At 40.1% G+C, this 21,383-nt stretch overlaps 1 protein-coding gene across 5 annotated transcripts in view; it reads left to right on the top strand.

Moving 5' to 3' along the window:
• The window catches only part of Poln (DNA polymerase nu), a 146,714-nt gene that overhangs the window by 33,039 nt on the left and 92,292 nt on the right, over positions 1 to 21,383 (top strand). For all 5 annotated transcript variants that reach the window (XM_031341031.1, XM_031341034.1, XM_031341032.1 and 2 more), the window contains 7 exons: positions 1,682 to 2,182; positions 4,986 to 5,176; positions 8,085 to 8,197; positions 15,022 to 15,179; positions 17,912 to 17,980; positions 19,195 to 19,255; positions 20,141 to 20,205. In XM_031341031.1, coding sequence (XP_031196891.1) covers positions 1,682 to 2,182; positions 4,986 to 5,176; positions 8,085 to 8,197; positions 15,022 to 15,179; positions 17,912 to 17,980; positions 19,195 to 19,255; positions 20,141 to 20,205 — 1,158 coding nt within the window. The remainder of the gene's footprint in view (positions 1 to 1,681; positions 2,183 to 4,985; positions 5,177 to 8,084; positions 8,198 to 15,021; positions 15,180 to 17,911; positions 17,981 to 19,194; positions 19,256 to 20,140; positions 20,206 to 21,383) is intronic.

Below are 21,383 nucleotides of genomic sequence, written 5' to 3'. Positions count from 1 at the left end.
TAGCACTATACCTAGCAAAATCTATTTTAGAGGTTTTTTTTGTTTTTTTGTTTTGTTTTTTTTTTTTTTTGTTTGTTTGGTTTGTTTTTTTGAGACAGGGTTTCTCTGTATAGCCTTGGCTGTCCTGGAACTCACTCTGTAGACCAGGCTGGCCTCAAACTCAGAAATCTGCCTGCCTCTGCCTCCCAAATGCTAGGAATAAAGGCGTGCGCCACCACTGCCCGGCTCTATTTTAGAGTTTTATTTAATTTTTAATTTTGTTGGGAAAGAGATACATGCCATGGATCACATGTGGAGGTCAGAGGATGACAACTTGCAGAAGTCACATATTTTTTCCACCATGTGGGTCCCAGGGAACTAACTCAGCTCTCTAGGCCTGGCAGCAAGTGAGCCATCTTGCCAGCCCCCAACCTAATTAAAAATTAAGCTCCCTATAGTAAAGTGGGGATATTGTCAGGACCTGTTCCTTGTACTACTGGCTGATTATTTGGCCCTAAGATTTTGGAAAGTTATGTTGTTTCTGAAATATTTTAAGGTTAAAATGTAAAACATTTCACCATAAGTTTCTAAAGTTGCAAAGAACATTATTCTAATATATTATTAATATTAACATTTTAAAAACTGTCATAAAATTTAAAAAACATCCACTATGATTCAAAGTATACTGTGGCAATTTGATATCTACCACCACTCATTTTAAAAACACATGAGCAAGATCTTCAACAATCTAAAATCTTATTGAATTCCTTTTCTTGAATATTCCTCCATAGAATTTTTAATTAATATAATTTTATGCCTAAAGTCTGTTCTTGGAACCAAAACTATTCTTCTGCAGTAAAAATATTAATAAATATGTTAAATTTTCTGTGGTATATGACCAAGTGTTAAGACATTTTCTTTCAAAATTCTTCCTTTCTTTCCTTCTCTCTTTCCCTCTCTCTTTCTTTTTTTGAGACTGGATTGAGTACTGACTGTCCTGCAACTCATTCTGTAGACCAGGCTGGCCTCTGCTTCCTGAGTTCTGGGATTAAAGGCATGCTCTATCACCACCCAGCTCAAAATTACTTTAAAATTAATGTTAATGTGCAGTTGTGCAAAGCAAGAGGTAAATTATAAATTTGGAAATGAACATTAAAGCACAAAGTACCATTGTAAACAAATGTATTGAGATGGGTGGAGGTGCTTCTCTCCTGCTAGTGCAGTCTGCCAGTATTGACTGCACTGCTGGGATGAGGATAAGCATTGCTGAACTATAGTTTTGTTAATTTAATAGGTCAATTAACATTATCAAGTATTTTTTATTTCATTTTCTCTATGATTGTCTTCTACTTGGAGCTGTAAATTACAGGCCTCACACTTGTTCATTATCTTCTGAGATAAATCACTTCTAGAACAGGTGCTAGAAGAAACATTTTGAGCTTGTACCTGTTCTAGCTCCAGGGTTGTGTAGTCTAGAAAGACTGTCTAGCTCTCCTGGAAAGTGTGGTTCTAGGATTGGAGGGGTGGCTTAGTGGTAGAACACTTGTTTAGCATGCACTAGAAAAAGAAAGGAGAAAGATCATAGATAATATAAAACTTGTGTGCTCTCATTATCTTTGATAAGCTGTATCAGAAGTCCGCTTGGTTTCTACACGTTTCATGAATCCATGTTGTAATGAAATATTTTTCCTTTTTTCTGCAGAACCCTGAGTCATTAATAACCCAGACACCAAGAGGATCCATTGAGCTCTCTCCTCAGCCCTCCATTACTAAGCTCACATGTCAGCTCTCTGCTGGTCAAGTACAGAACAGCATCAGCTCATTGGGTCTTTCTACTTATTTAATTCCACAGTGTGATCAGGAAGCTTCAGTTTTACAGAACATGGAGCATAAGAGAAAGCATTTCCTAAAAGAAAATATAGGCAAAGAAGATAAGGACAGCTTGAATCTTAAAAGAAAATATATCACATATAGTAATTCCCCAGAAAAAGCAAGTAAAGATATAGTACTGGAAAAAGATACTGACAAGACTGAATCTTGGCCAAACTCCAAGGACCTGAGAGCTTTGGGGGAACAGATGTGTGATGTTAGATATTTGGGTGATTTGGCAAAAGTCCAGCTGATGGATGCTTTTAAGCAGGCAGCAGCCCTGGTGGTGACATTGATGTACAAGGACGGTTCCACACAGCTCAGCACCAAGCAGGTTAGTAAACAGTAGTGTCACATGCCTGAGGCACTAGCACTTGAGAGACTAGAGCAGGGGGATAACTTGAACTCTGGAATTTGGGTTCAGCCTGGGAAACATAGTTAAGACCTTTCATTTCAATGGGGCCGGAGAGATGGCTCAGCGGTTAAGAGTACTGACTGCTCTTCCAGAGGTCCTAAGTTCAAATCTCAGCAACCACATGGTGGCTTACAACCATCTGTAATGTGATCTAATACCCTCTTCTGGGGTGTCTGAAGGCTGCTACAGTGTATTTACATATAATAATAAATCTTCAAAGAGACCTTATTTTAAAACAAATTCTCTTTCTGATTTTGATAAGAGCTAGAAATAAGATTTTAAGCCTTACTTCCTCTACTTTGGCAAGTGATTGTGACAATGTAGGGTTCCTGTCAATTTTGGCCAACTGACAAACTGTTTTCTAGAGGAGGTGCTCCATTCTACCTTCCACCAGTAGTGCCTGAGAGGGTCAAATTCTCCACCTGCTGGAGATTTTATTAGATTTTTCTACTTAAGCCATTCTTGTGGATGCAAAGTGTTATTTTGTTATATTGCTGAAGTGCATTTGCTCAATAGTGGTGATACTGAGCACTTTTATGTACTTATTATTCTTCATGTATCTTTGGTGTAATTCAAGATTTTTTTGCCTAATTTGAATTAGGTTATGATTTTTTTTTATTTTGGATATGTAAGAATTTTTATATGCTTTTATGATTCTGATATCTAATAAGACATGTGATTTGCAATTTTCCCAATCTGTGATTTTTCATTCGAATTTCTTGAGAAATTTGAGAAAAAAACTTTAAATCTCAAGATCCAATTTTTGTGTTTTTGTTAGCATATTCAGAATGCTTGGGGCTTGGGGGGATGGCTCAGAGGGTAAGAGCATTCACTTTGCCTGCGTATGGAACTGAGTTCAAATTCCTAGCAGTCACAGAAAAAGCAGAGCACAACTTTGCATGCATGTAACTTCAGCATTGGGAGACAGACTGGCGATCCTGTGTACTTGCCAGCCAGCCTAGCTAAAAGTCCGGCTGTCCATTCAGTGAGACACCCTGTCTCAAAGCAATAACATAAAGGGCAATTGAAGATACCTGGCTTTCTGCTCTGGCTTCCACATATACTCACATATTCACATACCCCACGCCCTCCGCTTTGACTTCCCCAAGTCAAGCAGATTTGCCCTGGTTTTATTCTTTTTTTTTTTTTCAGTTTTATTCTTAAGTGTTTCGTAGTTTTAACTCTTAAATATAAATCTGTGTTCCATTCTAGTTAATCTTTTCTAGGCTGTGGAAATGCACTCTTCACAGGTGACTATCTAATCATCCCAGCTCTATTTGTTGAAAATACATTTCTCTTTCAATTTTTAAAAAAGATTTAATATTTATTTTTATTTATGCGAGTACACTGTAGCTGTCTTCAGAAATATCAGAAGAGGGCTTCAGATTCCATTACAGATGGTTGTGAGCCACCATGTGATTGCTGGGAATTGAACTCAGAACCTCTGGAAGAGCAGTGAGTGCTCTTAACCACTGATTTAAGTGAGTCAGCCTCTCATTTAAATCTTTTAGTGCTTTTATTAGTTACTTTTCTCATTACTATGAGAAAAATCTCTGACAAAACCAACTGTGTGTGAATGTTGGGGGGGAGGTTTATTTTGCTCAAAATTTGAGAATATAGTTCTTCGTGGTGGAGAAGGCCTGGTAGCAGAAGCTTGAGGTAGTTGATCATATTGCACTCATGGTTAAGAAGCAGAGACAGATGAGCGCTTGTCTTATCTGACTTTCTTCTTCTTACTATATTCATTCCAGGACCAGAATCTGTGGGATAATGTTGCCCACATTCAGAGTAGGTCTTCCCTGCTCAGTTAAGCCTTTCTAAAAGAATCCTTATAAACACATTAAGGAGGTATGTTTCCATGGTAGCTCTAAGTCCGGACAAGTGGACAATAAAGTTAATCTTCATAACACTTTCACTGGAAATCAGTTGGCTGTAAATCTAAGGGTTGATTTCTGTTTCTACTCTGGGCTTTTGTTTTGTTTTGTTTGAGACAAAGTTTCACTATATACCCCAAGCTGGCCTTAAACTCAAACTCATGAGCATCAGCCCGCCTCAGTTTCCTGAATGCTAGGGTTCTAAGTGTATGATATGTCACCTCTAAGGGTTGATTTCCATATGTTTGATTCTTTCCTTTACTCTTTGTGTATGTTTTATACTAGAAAGCATACTGTCTTGATGACTAACTGAGGTTTGTAATAAATTTAGAAATCAGAAGGAAGATTCTTCTATCTTCCAACTGAGTTAATCTTTTTCAAAGTTATTTTGGCTATCAGGGTTCCTTTGCATTTCCATATAAATATTATCATTATTTCGTTATGTCATCATAATTTCTGTAAACATCCAGGTAGGGGCTTAATACAAATTATGTTAAATCTTTATGTTTTGTTTTGGTGGGGAAGCCTCTTTTAATTTCAAGGACAATTTAGGCAGCACAGAAAAGCTGAATTTGATGATAAAGTAGGGAATAGTGGGGAGGTGACTCTTAGGACATAAGTTCAGGAGAGCTGACCTCTCCCCTAGCCCCTAATCTGTTGTGGGGTGGCTTGGGCAAGGAAGAGATACTCTCCCCTGCCCTTGCCCCTTAACACCTGCAGCAGGTGAACTTATACATGAACATGCACAGATATTTTTTAAATGACATTTTTAAAGTTCATTGTAAATGGTACTCCTTTGTTTTATAGCTTGCTCTCATTTGTGACTTTACATTACTGTGTCTTCACAGGCTTTAACTGGTCCTGTTAAAGGAATTGTGGTGTTACTAAAAAGCCATGTAGGCAGCAGCCCTCTGACTCTCCCAGCCCATGGTGGAACTCTGGGCAAGGACTTCACATCCACAGATCACTGTATCTACATACATACCGAGCATTCCCCTTTTTGGGACTCAAAGCAAGAAGCACATAGTCTATTCGTCAGGTAAGAAATCTTTATTACATTAAATGTAAAACTTCCCAAGCTCCAGTTTTAACTATTTAAACTTTTTTTTATGAACACATGAAATTATTTTTTTCCTTTTTTTGTTTTCTTTTTTGTTGTTGTTGTTGAAATTATTTTAAAAGAAAAAAAAAAAACAAGAAAGTGCTGGGCAGTGGTGGCACATGCCTTTAATCCCAGCACTTGGGAGACAGAGGCAGGTGGATTTCTGAGTTCAAGGCCAGCCTGGTCTACAGAGTGAGTTCCAGGACAGCCAGGGCTACACAGAAAACCCTGTCTTGAAAAAACAAACAAATAAATAAATAAATACAACAACAACAAAAACAAGGAAGTAGTGGTTTCTTCCTTCAGAGTTTGTGGAATGGAGGATCCATCCTGATGCCAAGGGATCCTGTTCCAGTATTGTGACAGCTTTGCAATGAGATGTTAGGGGGAAGCCTCGTTCTCTAGCCTGGAAACTCATGGCCACTACCAGGGTTCCAGGTGATTTTCACTAGCATTCTAGTTTTTTCCCTTATGGCAAAGGGTAAGTCATTGCCTGGAAACATGAAGTTTTCTTCAGTATTACTAAGGATAGTGCCTGTCTGAAATTGTGGCTTGGGTGGTTTGTGCAATAAACAGTTTTGTATATGTACACATACATGTATGCATGTATATGTGTGTGTGTGTGTGTGTGTGTGTGTGTGTGTGTGTGTGTGTGTACTTTTGGACCTGCCAGCAGTATAAATAATGACACAGAGGCTTTTTAATATTTTAAACCTTAGCTAGTGTTTTAGCTAGGGCAGTCTCCCAGCCCTAGCTGTCTAGCTTAACCTAACTAATCCTGGCACTACATTCTGCCACATGGCTAGCTCTACCTCTCTGTTCCACTCTGGTCCATCTGCTGGTGAATCCACACATCTTATTTATTCCTCTAGTCAGTCTCAGCTCCTCTCCTCTGAAGTTCTACCCTCCACTTGCCCAATTTTTGGTCATCAGCTCTTTATTACAGCCAATCACATACTATTCTAGATTGCTTCTAGGCTAGTGAGGAAGAACAAATACTTACAAAATATGAGACCAGTGATGGGCCATAGAAATAACTATACCAAGATCCTGCCAGCATTTAGCTCTTTGCCAGTACACAATTAACAATTGAAAACACAGAGATGTCTTCACACAATGTAAAAAAGGTTACCCAAACAGATATAGGCTCAGTCCCCAGGGTTGCTGTTTTGAGGTAATAGACACATAAGAGAAGGGACTCAGCACATAGTGGGTAGGTTATAGAGGCTCCTCCTTTCTGAATGAATTAGTGTGGTCTTGCAAGAGTGACTACTGGTGGGCTGTTATAAGTTGAGGCCGCCATGTGCTTGGCCTCTTCTATCCTTGTCTGGCTCCTTTTCTGTCTCTTCATCATGTTGTGGTGCTGGCAGGGGCCCTTGATGGAGCCAGTGCCATGCTCTTTGGATTTTGCTGCTGCAATTGTGAACGAAATGGACTTGATTTAATTGTGCCTAAATATGATAGAGACTTTCTAGTTCTTTAGTTTTCAAAAGAAAACTAATAAAGCATGTATTAAAGCTTTCTGTGAACTTTTTTCTTTCTTTCTTTTTTTCTTTTTCTTTTTGTTTTTTGTTTTGTTTTGTTTTGTTTTGTTTTGTTTCTTGAGACAGGGTTTCCCTGTGTAGCCCTGGCTGTCCTGAAACTCACTCTGTAGACCAGGCTGGCCTTGAGCTCAGAAATCTGCCTGCCTCTGCCTCCCAAGTGCTGGGATTAAAGGCGTGCACCACCACTGCCCTGCCTGTGAACTTTTCTTTATCAATTAGACTTTGTTTACCTTATCACATGTTCATTCATGTGTTATTTCATCATTTAAGTCTTTTCTAAACATCTGGATAAAATAATTCCCTAGCCCAGCACCTTATACAATCATTATCTTCACATTCTCTTTCTTGTGTCTCTTATCAGTCTTATCTAACCCAAGACCCAGTGCTGTTGGCACTTTGATCTCCCTACCATCTTGGTCTCCTGTTCTAACAAATCAAGGCCAAGCCACATCATTTTCAAAGCACTATACAGTGTCTATCAATGGAGCCAGACAAGCAAAATCCAGCTATACATCACTCAGTGTGCATGTCAACTGGGCCCCTGGTTTCTTCCTTTCTTATCCCACCAAAGAGCTCTTTTTAATGTACTATTGTGCTTTTTTCATAAAGAGAAACTTAGGGCTTATTGGTTTAGAGCTTATCTTCTGGCAGTAGCAGGATACAGTTTTAGAACCCAACCTTACCATCTATTTGGTGTGACATATCTGAATCCAAGTCCCTTCATCTGCATATTGGATGGAGTGCCTACCTTGTAGCACTGTGATTAAGTTTCAGTGTGACAACCTTGTGAAATGGTAGCCTTGTATCTGCTATGATAAATGTTTGCTGTTATCCTGCACTCAGAAGTTCATAAGGTGATGAAAGAAGCTGCAGTTTAGCACATGTGGGTCCTTCTGGGAAAGGTGTGTGGATAGGTTGCTTGCCCAGAACATCTCTTGAGCAGGTTGTACAAGTTGTGGGTGGAGAAGAGTAGACATGCAAGAGCATATGCCGTCTCCAGCAATATGGGTAGAAGTGGCACAGTGAAATGGCAGAAGGAAAGACATGGCATGCTGAGAGGTGGGATGCTTGGAGGGGCTTGGACCAGGAGCTTCAGAAATAGAAGTTTTTCTCAGAGATAAGCCCTGAGTCAAAGCTTCACAGTGTATGAACTGTGCATAAGAAGCAATGCCCACCTCATAGGATTCTTTAGTTAATCAAGGTGTGTGTATATCCTGTATAAGGATAGATAGCTATTTGATATTACAATATTTTCCCAAGACCCAAATTACTATCTAAATGGTGAATTTTCCCTTGTCTAGGAACATACTGTTTTGGACGCTTGGGTGTAAATGCCCCGTTGTTTGTTTTAATGCCAAGGACTTTGTGAGAACAGTACTGCTGCTCTATGGTGAAGATGGCAGTTGGAAGCATGGTAAGTCACCATTCTTATTGTCCCTAAGACTTAGAAAAGTGGGTAGGCCACCATGTCACCTGCTCCAAGGGCCCTTGGCCACATAGGCACTGCTTCTTTACCTTCCATGGGCAGAAAAAGACATTTCCCTTGCTGTGTCTTGGTTATTCTTATATTTGTACCAGTTTATACTCCTTTAGTGTAAAGAATGACCCCTGAAACACAGTCACAATGGGCTTTGTTGTTACCATCAATGACTACAGACACTAAGAACTACAACACAGCACCAAACAAGGCAAGGTGTGTAGTATCTTTAAAAGAGTAGGGAATAGCTGGTGTATGCTTTTAATCCCAGTACTCAGAAAGCAGAGGCCAGAGGGTCTTTAAGTTTGAGGCCAGCTTGGTCTACAGAGAGAGTTCTAGGACAGCCAGGACTTCACCAAGAAACCCCATTTTGAAAAATTAGAAAGAAGGAGAGAGAGAGAGAGAGACAGAGACAGAGAGAGACACAGAGAGAGACAGAGAGAGAGACAGAGAGAGAGACAGAGAGACAGAGACAGAGAGACAGAGACAGAGACAGAGACAGAGAGAGACAGAGAGAGGAATAAAACCAAACAGGGTAAAACTATTCACTGTTGAATTCTTGAGTTTGTTTGTTTGTTTGTTTGGTTTGGTTTGGTTTGGGTTTTTTTGTGTTTTTTTTCTGCCCCTGAAAAGAAAAAGTTCAGCACAAGCTTGCATATGTAAGCCTGGGGTTGAAAGAGTTAAATTTGAGACCAGTGTTAGCTAAGGAGAGGATTACCAAAAGCCACAGGGGCCCAGGCCTTTGAATACAGATCAAAGTAGAGAAGAAAAAGCTGTTAGGTATCCTAAGGACTGACAGGTCAGGAAGACATAAACCACGGAGATAGGGCAAAAATGCAAGGACATATCCGGAGCCCAGGCGCCTGGGAAGTGCCTGGGCAGACACTGAGTAATGGGCCACCTGGTTCTCTTAGATTAGCTAAAGGTCAACTAGAAACTTTGAATAGCACTCCCCTTTCACTCCCCCCCCCTTTTTTTTTAGGAATTTTCAACTCTAATCTGCACGAACTACATTTAAAATAACCAATCATGTATAGCCACCCTGATTCCTTTGTTCCCTCAGACCCTTTTCCTATATAAGCCCCTAACCCCTGAGCCTCATGGTCAATTTCCCAACTCCTGTAAGAGTTTGGGAGATGGCCCAGAGCTCTGCAATTAAATATGCCTCGTACTTTTGCATCAAGCCGGTCTCTCGTGTTTCTTTGGGTGTGCACCTTCCCGAGACTTGAGTGAGGGTCTCCCTTCAGGGGTCTTTCATCCCTGCCTCCCAAGTGCTGAAATTAAAGGTGTGCATCACCACTGCCCAGCAAATCCTTGAGTTTTAATTGTACATTTTTCTCAACCTGTCTACATTTCAAAATATTCATAATAAAATGTTGAGAAATTTTTTATTATAATCAACTTCTAACATACACAGAATTACTTATCAAAGGTTGACCAAGATTGGACTTACAGTTGATTTTTTTTTCTTTTGTAATTCTCCATTTTTCAAACCACAGACTCCTTAGTATTTTGTAACAAAATCTCAAACAGGGTGAGATTAAGCTTTGATAATTCTGTTGTGTGAGGATCCCATGTACAAGGCAATGCCATCACCTCCCCCTGAGAGTGAGCAGTAATCTCTTTGCATTACCAGCTGTCCTAACAGTATTCCAGCTCCCACACTTGTCCCATGATGCTCTTATTTTTTTGTTTGTTTGTTTTTGTGATGTTAAAAGCTATTGCCTGTCACTGTCTAGGTTCCTTTAATTGCAGTCTGGTCAGGTCCAAAATCTATTATACTTTCTTTACTTTTTTTCTTTTTTCATTTTCACATGTGTATGTTTATATGTTTAGAAGAACATGTGTATGGGGTGTGTCTGCATACACATGGAAGCCTGAAGTTGATGATGGGAATGATCTTTAATTTATCTTCTACCTTATTCATTGAGGTATGGCCTCAATCAAACCCAGAATTGGCAAATATAACTAGCTAGCTTGCTCTCTGGGTTCTGAAGCTGGAATTACAGGCATGCTACCACACCTACCTGGCATTTATGTAGGTCTGAGAATTTGAACTCTGGTCCTCAAGCTTGTAAAGCTAGCACTCTGACTGAGGACTGAGCTGTCATCCCAGTCCCTTTTCTTCATTTATTAACTAGACTAGTTCTATAGAGAGAATACTTTCATTATCTGCCTCAGTAAACTTGAGATGGAAACTCCTGTATGGAAATTAGTTTTTCCTTTACTTCAAAATAATGAATTGCTCCACAGAGTCAGCAAAACTTGATATAAAATACTTTTAAACTATGGTTATGGTGAGCATGTGGGTTGGTTTTACTGCTTATTTATATTAAATGTTGGTAATATTTAAATAATATATACTTATTGTACTGGCTGGTTTTGTGTGCCAACTTGACACAGGCTGGAGTTATCACAGAGAAGGGAGCCTCAGTTAGGGAAGTGCCTCCATGAGATCCAGCTGTAAGGCATTTTTTCAATTAGTGATCAGAGGTGGGAGAGCCCATTGTGGGTGGTGCCATCCCTGGGCTGGGAGTCTTGGGTTCTATAACAAAGCAAGCTGAAAAAGCCAGATGAAGCAAGCCAGTAAGAAACATCCCTCCATGGCCTCTGCATCAGCTCCTGCTTCCTAACCTGCTTGAGTTCCAGTCCTGACTTCCTTTGGTGATGAACAGCAGTATGGAAATGTAAGTTGAGTAAACCCTTTCCTCCCCAACTTGCTTCTTGGTCATGATGTTTGTGCAGGAATAGAAACCCTGACTAGGACAGTTACGTATATACATTACTATGGTAAGAGGTTCCTTGGGAAATGGCTACGTACAGGGTAGGAAATGGTCAAGGTGAGTATGTAGCAGTTCAGAGTCCCTCAAATCAAGAAAAGTCAACTTTATAAACCATCAACAATATGTGCATCAGAATAAAACATACTTATGTTTAAATAAGTGGTGGCGAGCACAGAAGGAAAATCTATATGACCACTATGGAGAACTCTATGGAGAGATCTCAACAAACTAAAAGTAGGGATTTGTCCTGGGAGGCTTCTGTCAGTTGCAAATATTTATAGGGATCAGCACCCAGAACATTCTGGTGCTATCCAGTTTCCAAGGTTCTTTCAAAAGATCTTTCTGTAGAACTCTTACCTTTGCAATGTCAGAATTCAGTCATTGTTAGCAGTGTCATATGAAGTCAAACATTGCTGTCCTGAGGTACAAGCAGCCAAAATGACTGTTTCATCTCATCCAAAATTCCAAATCTGCCTACATTGATTTTCTTGGACATAATATGGAAAAGTCTTGACCTGGCTGCTATGGTAAATATAAATCTCTCTGGCTAGTATAGTAACTTAAGGATACCAGACAATCTGGCACTTAGTGTGATGTGATTGAAGATTATAGTTTTATTTAAGGTCAGCTCCCTTTTGTTTTTAGTTGTCTTATTGTACTATCTTATGTCAAAGAATGCTATTCTGCCTGGCCTGTACTGCCTGCTTACTCTGACACAGTGACAAGGGTACTATGTAAGTTCAGGTAGCTCCTACTGTTACTCCATGACTCAGGAGTCATGATTCTGAGATCTTGATGAAGCATTGTGAATGGCCTGGGAAGACAGAGGAGTCAGAGGAGAAAGTAGAAGAAAAGATCTACTATAATGCCTGAAAAACCCAAGTGGCGAGAGAACAGTTGAGGGATGAGAAAAACAGGCACGTGGATCTAGGTTTCTGACTTCAGTCTCTTATATTATTGAGAGATCCATGTTCCAGGTGAACTTGAACTCACTATCCCTTCTTAGCTGTTTAGGTTCTATTTCTTTAATGTGATGCTCATATCAACCAGCCATGCAGGACCTGGGTGTATCCAGCCACCTTCCCATGAGGTAGACAGTCTTTTTTTTTTTTTTTTAGGTTTTTCGAGACAGGGTTTCTCTGTGTAGCCCTGGCTGTCCTGGTACTCACTCTGTAGACCAGGCTGGCCTCAAACTCAGAAATCTGCCTGCCTCTGCCTCCCAAGCACTGGGATTAAAGACGTGCGCTACCATTACCCAGCAAGGTAGACATTCTTGAAGTGGGTAGAGATATGGCTCAGCATATAAAGTGCTTACTGTGTGAATGTGAGGATGTGAGTTCTGATCTCTAGTACCTGTGTAAATGTTGAGTAGGTATGATGGTATGCCTGCCTTTCTAGTACACTCAGAAGGCAGTCACAGGACCTACAGAACAAACTGGCTGGCTAGAGAACAGTATTGAGGAGCTATAAGTTCAACTGAGGGACCTTGCCTCAATATATAAGATGATGAATACCTGAGAAAGACTCCTGACATCAGCCCCAGGCTTCTACATGTATGCACCTACACACATACAAATAGATACACACAGATATACCACACATGCACTCAAACACACCCACACACATGCACATGTACCACACATACAGGTAAATACCAAGAAAATTTATAGGGTACTTAATTCTGTAATTTGAGAGGATAGCAAAATATTATCATTGGAAAATGAATCATTTTTGTTTTGTTTCTTTTTATTTAACATTTCATATAGTATATTTTAATTATGTTTCCTCTCTCTAACTTCTCTCAATATTCCCCCACCTCCTTACTCACCTAGTTCTATGTTCTTTCTCTCTCTCCTTAGAAACACTTCCACAAAAACATAAAATGAAAATCAAAACAAATAAACAAAAAAACCTAAGATAAAAAATGTCTAAAATAAAATGAAGCAAAAAGTCCACAAAACCAGAACAAAACAAAAATACTCCTGTCTATGAGGCTTGCCCTAGAGTGTGGTTAATATACCCAGTGACACTGTATTGTAGAAGACTTTGCAAACAGATACCAGTCACAGATAGTTTTTTGGTTAGGGATGGGACCCCTGTCCACTTCCCCTTCTCAGTGGTGGGACACTGTCTGCTTGAACTTGTACAGGCCCTATGTATAATACCACAGTCTCTGTTAGTTCATATGTGCATCAGTCCATTGTATCTGTAACACATTGTTTCCTTGGAGTCATTCCTTATCTCTGGTTCTCAGAATAGTTTTCCTTTCTCTAACTCAAGGATCCCTGAGCCTTAAGGAGATGGTTTTGATGAAGATGTCCCATTTAGGATTGAGTACTCCAAAGTCTCTCACTCTCTGCACATTATCTAGTTGTGGAGCTCTGTTAATTACCATCTACTGCATCCAGAAGCTTCTCTGAGTAGGGCTGAATGAGGCACTGATCTATGGGTATATCAGTGAGTTATTAGAAATCATTTTGTTATGTTTCTTTAGCAGAATAATAGGTTTTCCACAGGGCCCATGGCCTATCTAGTTTCAGGTTGTTGTCACTTTAGCATTGTCAGGTATGGGTTCCATTTCATGAGTGGGACTTAAATCCAATCTAAAGTACTTTCATAACTTTTGTGCCACTATTGCATCAGAGTATTTTGTAGTCAGGTCACTGTTATAGGTAACAGGGTTTATAGCTGGGTGATATTGGTGATTGTCTTTAACCCTTGGTAGAGTGCAGAATACCTTCCAGTACCATGAACACAGGAGGGGTTAAGCTTCCAGTTCGACACCAGCTGGACTTCTCCATGTTCGGTAACATAAATATATGTTGTTTGCAACAATAGGGTTTTACCACCTTACTATGGAAAACAATCATGGCCTTGGTAATAGTCTCTGATGTTTGGGGGTATTCCATGGGACCCCCTATGGCCAACAACTCAAAAGTATATAATAGCTCTTTCCTGGCAGTGGAAATTTTACTTGCTGGCATAAGATATCTAGCTGTCTCCCCATTATATGGTGATTCTGTTTAGATTCATTCCAAATATATTTGTATTAGGAAGCTTCTACAATGGTGGGTTTCCATATGACTTTTCAAATGTCTTTAGTGTTAGTTATTCCTCTTACAGTCTTTACTTAACTTGGATCTTCCACCCTCTGTCCCATCGAATCCTTCTAGTCTAGTTCCCCCTCTTCTCCCTGCAACACTATGTTCTATTTCCCCTTTCTTGGAAGATCCTCTCCATCCCACTGGCCCCTTACTAGGTACCTAATGTCTGTGATTATTTGAATTTTAGTACACATATCAAAAGCTTAAAAGCTTAACATCCACATATAAGAGAAACGTGTACTTTTTGTCTATTTTGGGTCTGGCTTACTCACTTGGGATTTTTTTTTTTCTCTAGCTCCATCCATTTAACCTGCAGATTTCAAAATTTCACTGGTTTTTCAACAACTGAATGATATTTCATTGTGTAAATGTACCATATTTTCATTATCCATTTGTCAGTTGGTGGACATCTTGGCTGTTTCCAATTGCTGGCAACTATGAGTAGTGCAGCAGTGAGCATAAGTAAGCTAGTGTTTCCATAGTAAGATGTGGAATCCTTTGGTATGTGCCCAGAATGGCATAGCTGGATCTTGAGGTAGATCCATTCCCATCTTCCTGGCGAACCTCCACACTTATTTTTCCACACTGGCTGAATTTTTACTCCCACAGCAATAAATAAATGTTCTTGTTTGTCAGAATTCTTGTCAGCATTGTCAATTGTTTTATTGATGTTGGACATTTTGAGTGGGATAAGATGGAATCTCAGAGTAGTTTTAATTTACATTTCCCTAATGGCTAAGGATGTTGCACATTTCTTTAAATGTTTCTCAGTCATTTGTGTTTCATATTTGGAAAACTCTCTGCTTAGTGTAAAGATGGGAAACAACAATTACTTGTGACTTGAATGAATGCTAAGTGACCTTTTCCTCTGCAGTTGCTGGTTTTGTAGGACTAGATCCCAGAGTTGCTGCATGGCTCATAGATCCCAGTGACACTGCACCTTCATTTGAAGATCTAGTAGAAAAACACCTAGAAAAGCCCATCATAGTCAAACCAAGCAACACATTCAGTGATGCCTCAAGAAATATTATGGTAAGATGTTTAAGATGAGGTTCTGTCTAACTTAATACAACCCTGACTTTTCCTACTTCATAAATAGTCTAATAGTAACAAGAATATAGCCAGCACCCATTTTCATGTCATTTGTTCAAACCAAATTCTTTTTTGCTGAGGTGTTTCTGGTAGAGGTCAGTGAATAATGATGAGAGATTTCCAGGCATGTCTCATTATGATATAGTTCTTCTATAGATTCTCTAGTGTCAGTAGCACCTCCTCTGTGAACAGAGGACTATTCTTTTGTAAATAGGTTATTTTGTAAATAACCCCTTTAGCATTCTTGTTGGCTGACTTTTGGGAACAGCCACCTCAGTCTAGGTGGAGAAGACAAGGTGAGTTTCTCCAAGCCCTCTTGTGCTGTGGATACCCTCGGTCTTTAAAAGCCACCTCTCCTGAAGGGGATATGTTAGGGAGCAGTGCAGTCACAGCCATGACCCCCTACTCAGCCACATGGTGGAACACTACACATGAACATTCAGATGGCCAAAGGTACAACAGCAGATGTGAGAGCTTATATACCCTGCCCTTCATCCTCATAGCTATAATGTGTAGAGTGAGGGTCTGTGTCCCATGGATAAGACTGTAAATACCAGAAACACTGTATTCTTGAATTTAAAAAGAGGCATACCAGAAGGTCATGAAATAGATTGCAGAATCAGAGAAGTTCTTATAAGAAAGGGAATCTGGTCCTGGCATCCTGGGGAGTGGCCATGTAGGAACCAAGATTCCATTTTAGCACTTGGAAAGTATCCCTTTTCCCTCACAAGTCATTACAATCCTACTCAGTATGGCAAATATTCCCCAAACAAGCTGAAATATGACTGCAAGAAATTGTTCACTTCAGTATTATCAGTTCCAGTTCTCATATGGGATACTACATGTGCACATGCTACTTTTTTCATCTTAACCAAGTTATATTTGATGGTTCAGTTTAGATTTATGACTTTAAGCATAGATTTATTATTATTATTATTATTATTATTATTATTATTATTATTATTATTCCCACGTATTATGGAGGGGATAAGATGGCTGCATGGAGCCAGGCAGTGGTGGCGCATGCCTTTAATCCCAGCACTTGGGAGGCAGAGGCAGGCAGATTTCTGAGTTTGAGGCCAGCCTGGTCTACAGAGTGAGTTCCAGGACAGCCAGGGCTATACAGAGAAACACTGTCTTGAAAAACCAATATATATATATATATATATGGCTGCATGGAATGAAAATCAGCTCTAGATGTTCTTTTAATGCAGGATGCAAGTTGGCACAGATGCTTAGTGATGCTGTTAAGCCTGATATAGAGCTTTGAGCTTCTACTCTTCATTCCTGAGGTCCCTTGTACTTGCCTCATGAGGATAAGAGACAGCTTTAAATATAGTTCCAATCATGGTTGTTGGCCAGATAGAGCCATGGAAGAACCTTGCAGTACCTGAGAGTGAAAGGTGGATGTTGGGGGGCTGGTGAGATGGCTCAGCGGGGAAGAGCACCGGCTGCTCTTCGGAAGGTCATGAGTTCAAATCCCAGCAACCACATGGTGGCTCACAACCACCCATAATGAGATCTGACGCCCTCATCTGGTGCGTCTGAAGACAGCTACAGAGTACTTACATATAATAAATAAATAAATCTAAAAAAAAAAAAAAAAAAGAAAGGTGGATGTTGGGTTTTAGTTTATGGGATCTGCTTATATGCCACTCTGAAGAGGTGATTAGAGTTCCTCAGAATGAAAGGGAGCTCAGATAGAAGGAGTGAAATGAGTGGCAAGGCCTCCTAGAAAATTAGCTCGTTGGTGGGGACAACAAGGGCAGTTTAGTACAGAGAATGGGACTCTAGGATCCAGGCACATGCTGAGCTCTCAAGGGGCTGTACCATGCCAAGCAACTGGCCTGTCGTGGGATGGTTCAGTATGGAAGCTTGTGATTACTTTGAAGTCGAGAGAGCTGCAAGGAAGCCATGTATGGTTGTTCTAGGTGGTGGCAGAGATGTGGTTCTCTGCTTCATATCTCCTGAGTTGTTCAAAGAGAGAGCCAAGTTCATTAAGACTGAAGAGCCATGCTAGCATAAGTCCAGCTAGCAGCCATATAATTTTTACATACATTAGGAGTTTCTCCTAATGTGAGAATTTAGCAGAAAGGTAAATCTGAGCATCCTAGAGTTTGGGGCTATTTGGCACAGTGGGATGCTGAATAGACTGTTGTGAAGATTCCCTGTTACGAAGAGCTCAGATTCTGTGTTGAGGGGCTGCCTCTTGTTCATCTTCTCTCTCTGTTCTTTGAACATAGCTTGTGTTTGTGGCTTCTTAGGGGTCTTATATTTACCTGTCCTAAGGTGTTAATGGATAAGTTAGTGTGAATGTAACACCCATCAAGTGGTTGCTGTGTGGTAGAGCAGAAATGAGATGCTATGGGATCTGAAAATCTATGTTTCTGGCTTTTCCAGTCATTTAATCATTACAACAGGCATTAGGAGCTTTTTTTCTCTAACTGTACAATGAAGAAAATACTGGGCTGGGGAAGTATATCCCTGTGGACAGCCTGACTTGCTCAATGGAGGTACTCCTCTGTAGGGACCTTGTCTGCGGTGATTGACACATAAGCCATCAGGATCATCTTCCCATGTCACTAGAAACACTTTTGTAAGTGATATCACTTCCCAGACTGTGATGAGAATTTTTGTTAAGTTCATCTAATTTTAATGTATTCATTTTAAAGAGTCAGAATGTATGTGTGAATCTGAAGATACTCTACAACCTTACAATGGATCTTTGTTCTAAGTTGAAGGCAAGTCATTTTTTTAATACTGTAATTTCTAGCTGTGTAAGACCTATGTTTTTGTTTGTTACCCACACTCACATGAAGTAAGATGTTTGTTCTATGGCCAAGTTAACCTGTGCCTCATTTAGAAAAGGAAAGACTAAAATGACAATTCCTACAGTTTTAAAATATGTTTTGTATATTGAAAACAATTGTTTTGAAGCCTCACATTTAACTAGAGTGTTTCTGATACTAAGAATTTATTTTAGTTAGTAATAGAATGGAATCAACTTGCTTCAGTTAGATTCCTATTGGGAAGCTGTAGCCAGTGGATAGACAACTGAGTAAAACTGAAGGAAAGACCATGTCCCGAGGCAAAGGTGAAGGAGACTGGAAAGATGAGAAGCTTCCTAGGACAGGCTAGAGCTGGGGGCTTTTCCGTTCCTGGCTCTAAGTCAAGCTGCTTTTGTCCTCTCCTGCCCTTAAAAACTGCAAACAGGAAAACTGTCTAAGGGTTGAGGAAGAGCTCATGTGATGTGTCCTAGTGAGGATCAGTCTACCTTAGAGTGCAGAAACAGACAGAGAAATTGAGGGGAACTACATGAGGCCCAGCACTCTTAGGTAACAGCAGAAAATACTACAGTTAATGTCAGAGAAAATGTGGTATGATGGACATGCTTATAATCCCAGCACTTAGAAAGTGAGAGTAGGAAGAAGTACAAGAGCAGGCCCATCTATGGAGAGTTTGAGGCCAGACTGGGCTACATGACACCCTGTGTATAAGTAGGGACTTATAAAAAAACAAACAGCATGGAAGGTGATATGCATAAAAGAGGAAGGATTTCACACTCTTAAAACAGGTGGCCTAACATAAAGATTCCAACACTCTTGACTAGTCTGAAGGGCCAATAATGCAAGATTGATGAAGACTAGGTAAAATGATTGGAATTCAGTGAGCCATTCTGTAGTTAAAATGGAAGACTCCAATAGCACAAACACTTCTGAAAGTGAGAAAGAGAAGGCCTTGTGAAATTTTGGAATATATTTGCCAGGTATTCAGATAGTAAGGAAATAGTCTCTGTGATGGAAATAAAAAGTTCTATCAAAAAGAATGAAGATATGAAGAGAAACCACTTCAGACTGAGGTAGCTTTAATAATAACAACAAAGTCAAGTTGTTTTTCAACCAAATGTAGATAATAAGACAAATCCATATATATGTTATTTCTTCCTGTAAAATAGGCTTATGGCTTATGGCAGCTATTTTCTTCTTTGGAGCTTCCATTGATACCAATTTTGGCAGGTGAGTTACCATAAAAGCAAAGCATAGTCATCCTTTTGGAGAATCTTTAAATTGTTCAGGAATGATTTACCCTACAGTAGAGTAGGTGCTGTAGTTTATCCAAAGAAGTTGCTAGCACATGGTCTTCTCTTCTGCAACAAGAGGGCTTGGCTGCATCATTTCCTGGTCTGGAAGGACTTGAAGACCTGGCATTCAGCCATTAAGATTCTCCCTGTTTGGCCGGGCGGTGGTGGTGCACGCCTTTAATCCCAGCACTTGGGAGGCAGAGGCAGGTGGATTTCTGAGTTCGAGGCCAGCCTGGTCTACAGAGTGAGTTCCAGGACAGCCACGGTTATACAGAGAAACCCTGTCTCAAAAAACCAAAAAGCAAAACAAAGCAAAAAAAAAAAGATTCTCCTTGTTCTGCCTAGCCAGAAGGAGGTTTCATTGACATTTATCCACCTGTGTTATCTTAACTTAAGGCTAAACTTACAGTTATGTGCTTTTCTACTCTGGTACTTAAGACTCTCTATTTAAGCATCCTCCAAGACTTTTGCCCATCTGCCTCTGGCCAGGTCCTGCTGCAGGGCCAGGAGTGACTCTCCATCCAGAGTATGCAAAGAGCCAGACTGGGACCCTTATAGTTCTACATCCTTCATATGGGGGAACTGAGCCCAGGACCTGGGTTGTACTGGGCAAGTGTTCTGTTATTAGACTGTATCCCCAGCAGTCCAATTCTTTTGATGCTTCTGTTTCCAGGGGTTGACTTACAGTGAAACTTGAGTAAAAAAAAAAAAAAAGAGCATTGTTGTCATTAGGTCATCAAAGAGTGAGGCTCTTTAGTCTTCTGAAAAGGATTCATTAATACAATGAAAATAAGATCTGCTTTTGACTTTGACTTTACAGCAATGGAAAACCATAAAATTCCAGTTGACACAGATGAAATGGAGAGGACATCAGCACTTCTTGGGGTAAGCTATCATTTCAGAGTCTGTACTTGTCATTGCTCTCAATAGATTCTGATTTTCTTCCCTTCACTATTGGCGCTAGAGCGGTATTGGTATTGTTCTTCCCTCTCCTGGACTCCTAGATCATATGTTGAAGTGGTTATAACCCCTGACATCTACTGCACTGAATGGTTTGATTAAGAATAGCCCCAATAGGCTTACATATTTGAATGCTTAGTTACCAGCAAGTGGCACTATTTGAAAGAATTAGAAGGACTAGAGGTGTGGCCTTCTTAGGGGGAAGTGTGTCACTGAGGGTGGGCTTTGAGGTTTCAAGAGCCCATGCTAATCCCAATGTCTCTCTCTTGGCCTGTGGATCAGGATGATGTAGAACTCTCAGCTACTTCTCCAGCACCATGTCTACCTACATGTCACCATGCTCCTCACTGTGGTGATAGTAATGGACTAACCTCTGAAATTGTAAGCAAGCCTCTGATTAAATGCTTTCCTTGATAAGAGTTGCCTTGGTTAGTGTCTCTTCACAGCAATTGAACAGTGACCAAGACAGAGGTTGGTACTAGGGACATGGGTATTTCTGTGACAGACCTGACCATGCTGTTTGTTTGGAGGAATATGGAAGACTTTTGGACTTTGGATGAGAAAAGTGATTGAATGCTTTAAACAGAGTTTAATGGGCCATTTTAGTAGGAAATGGGATACAGTAATAGTGAGAGCAAGGTAAATTATAATGGCTGAGCTCAAGAGTCTTCAGAGAGAAGTAGTCTAGAAGTCATTCTTGTGATAATGGGCAAAGAATGTGGCTGCTTTTTGCCCTTGTCCTAAAAATCTGTCTGAGGCTAAATTGAAGAATTTTGGATTAATAGTATTATCAGAAGAGATTTCAAGTTAGGCTAGTATTGACACTATATCCTGTGGTTATTAGTAATCACTCTTATGTAGCTCTATACTGAAAAGGAGCAAGCTGGACACAGACAAATATAAAATACACATTGTGAGGAGAAAAGGTACCAGGAAAGATGATGTTGGAGTCAGGTCCTGAGTTCAAGGAACTAAAAGCTTAAAGAAGCCAGGTGATGGGGGTGCACATGGGAGGCAGAGGCAGACAGATCACTGAGTTTGAGACTATCCTGATCTATAGAGTGGGTTCCAGAACAGTAAGGACTACACAAGAGAAATCCTGT

The sequence above is a fragment of the Mastomys coucha genome, unplaced genomic scaffold (assembly GCF_008632895.1).
Source record: "Mastomys coucha isolate ucsf_1 unplaced genomic scaffold, UCSF_Mcou_1 pScaffold22, whole genome shotgun sequence".
NCBI lineage: Eukaryota > Metazoa > Chordata > Mammalia > Rodentia > Muridae > Mastomys > Mastomys coucha.
Note: the sequence above shows the minus strand (reverse complement) of the source record. Positions and strands in the feature narration are given on the sequence as shown.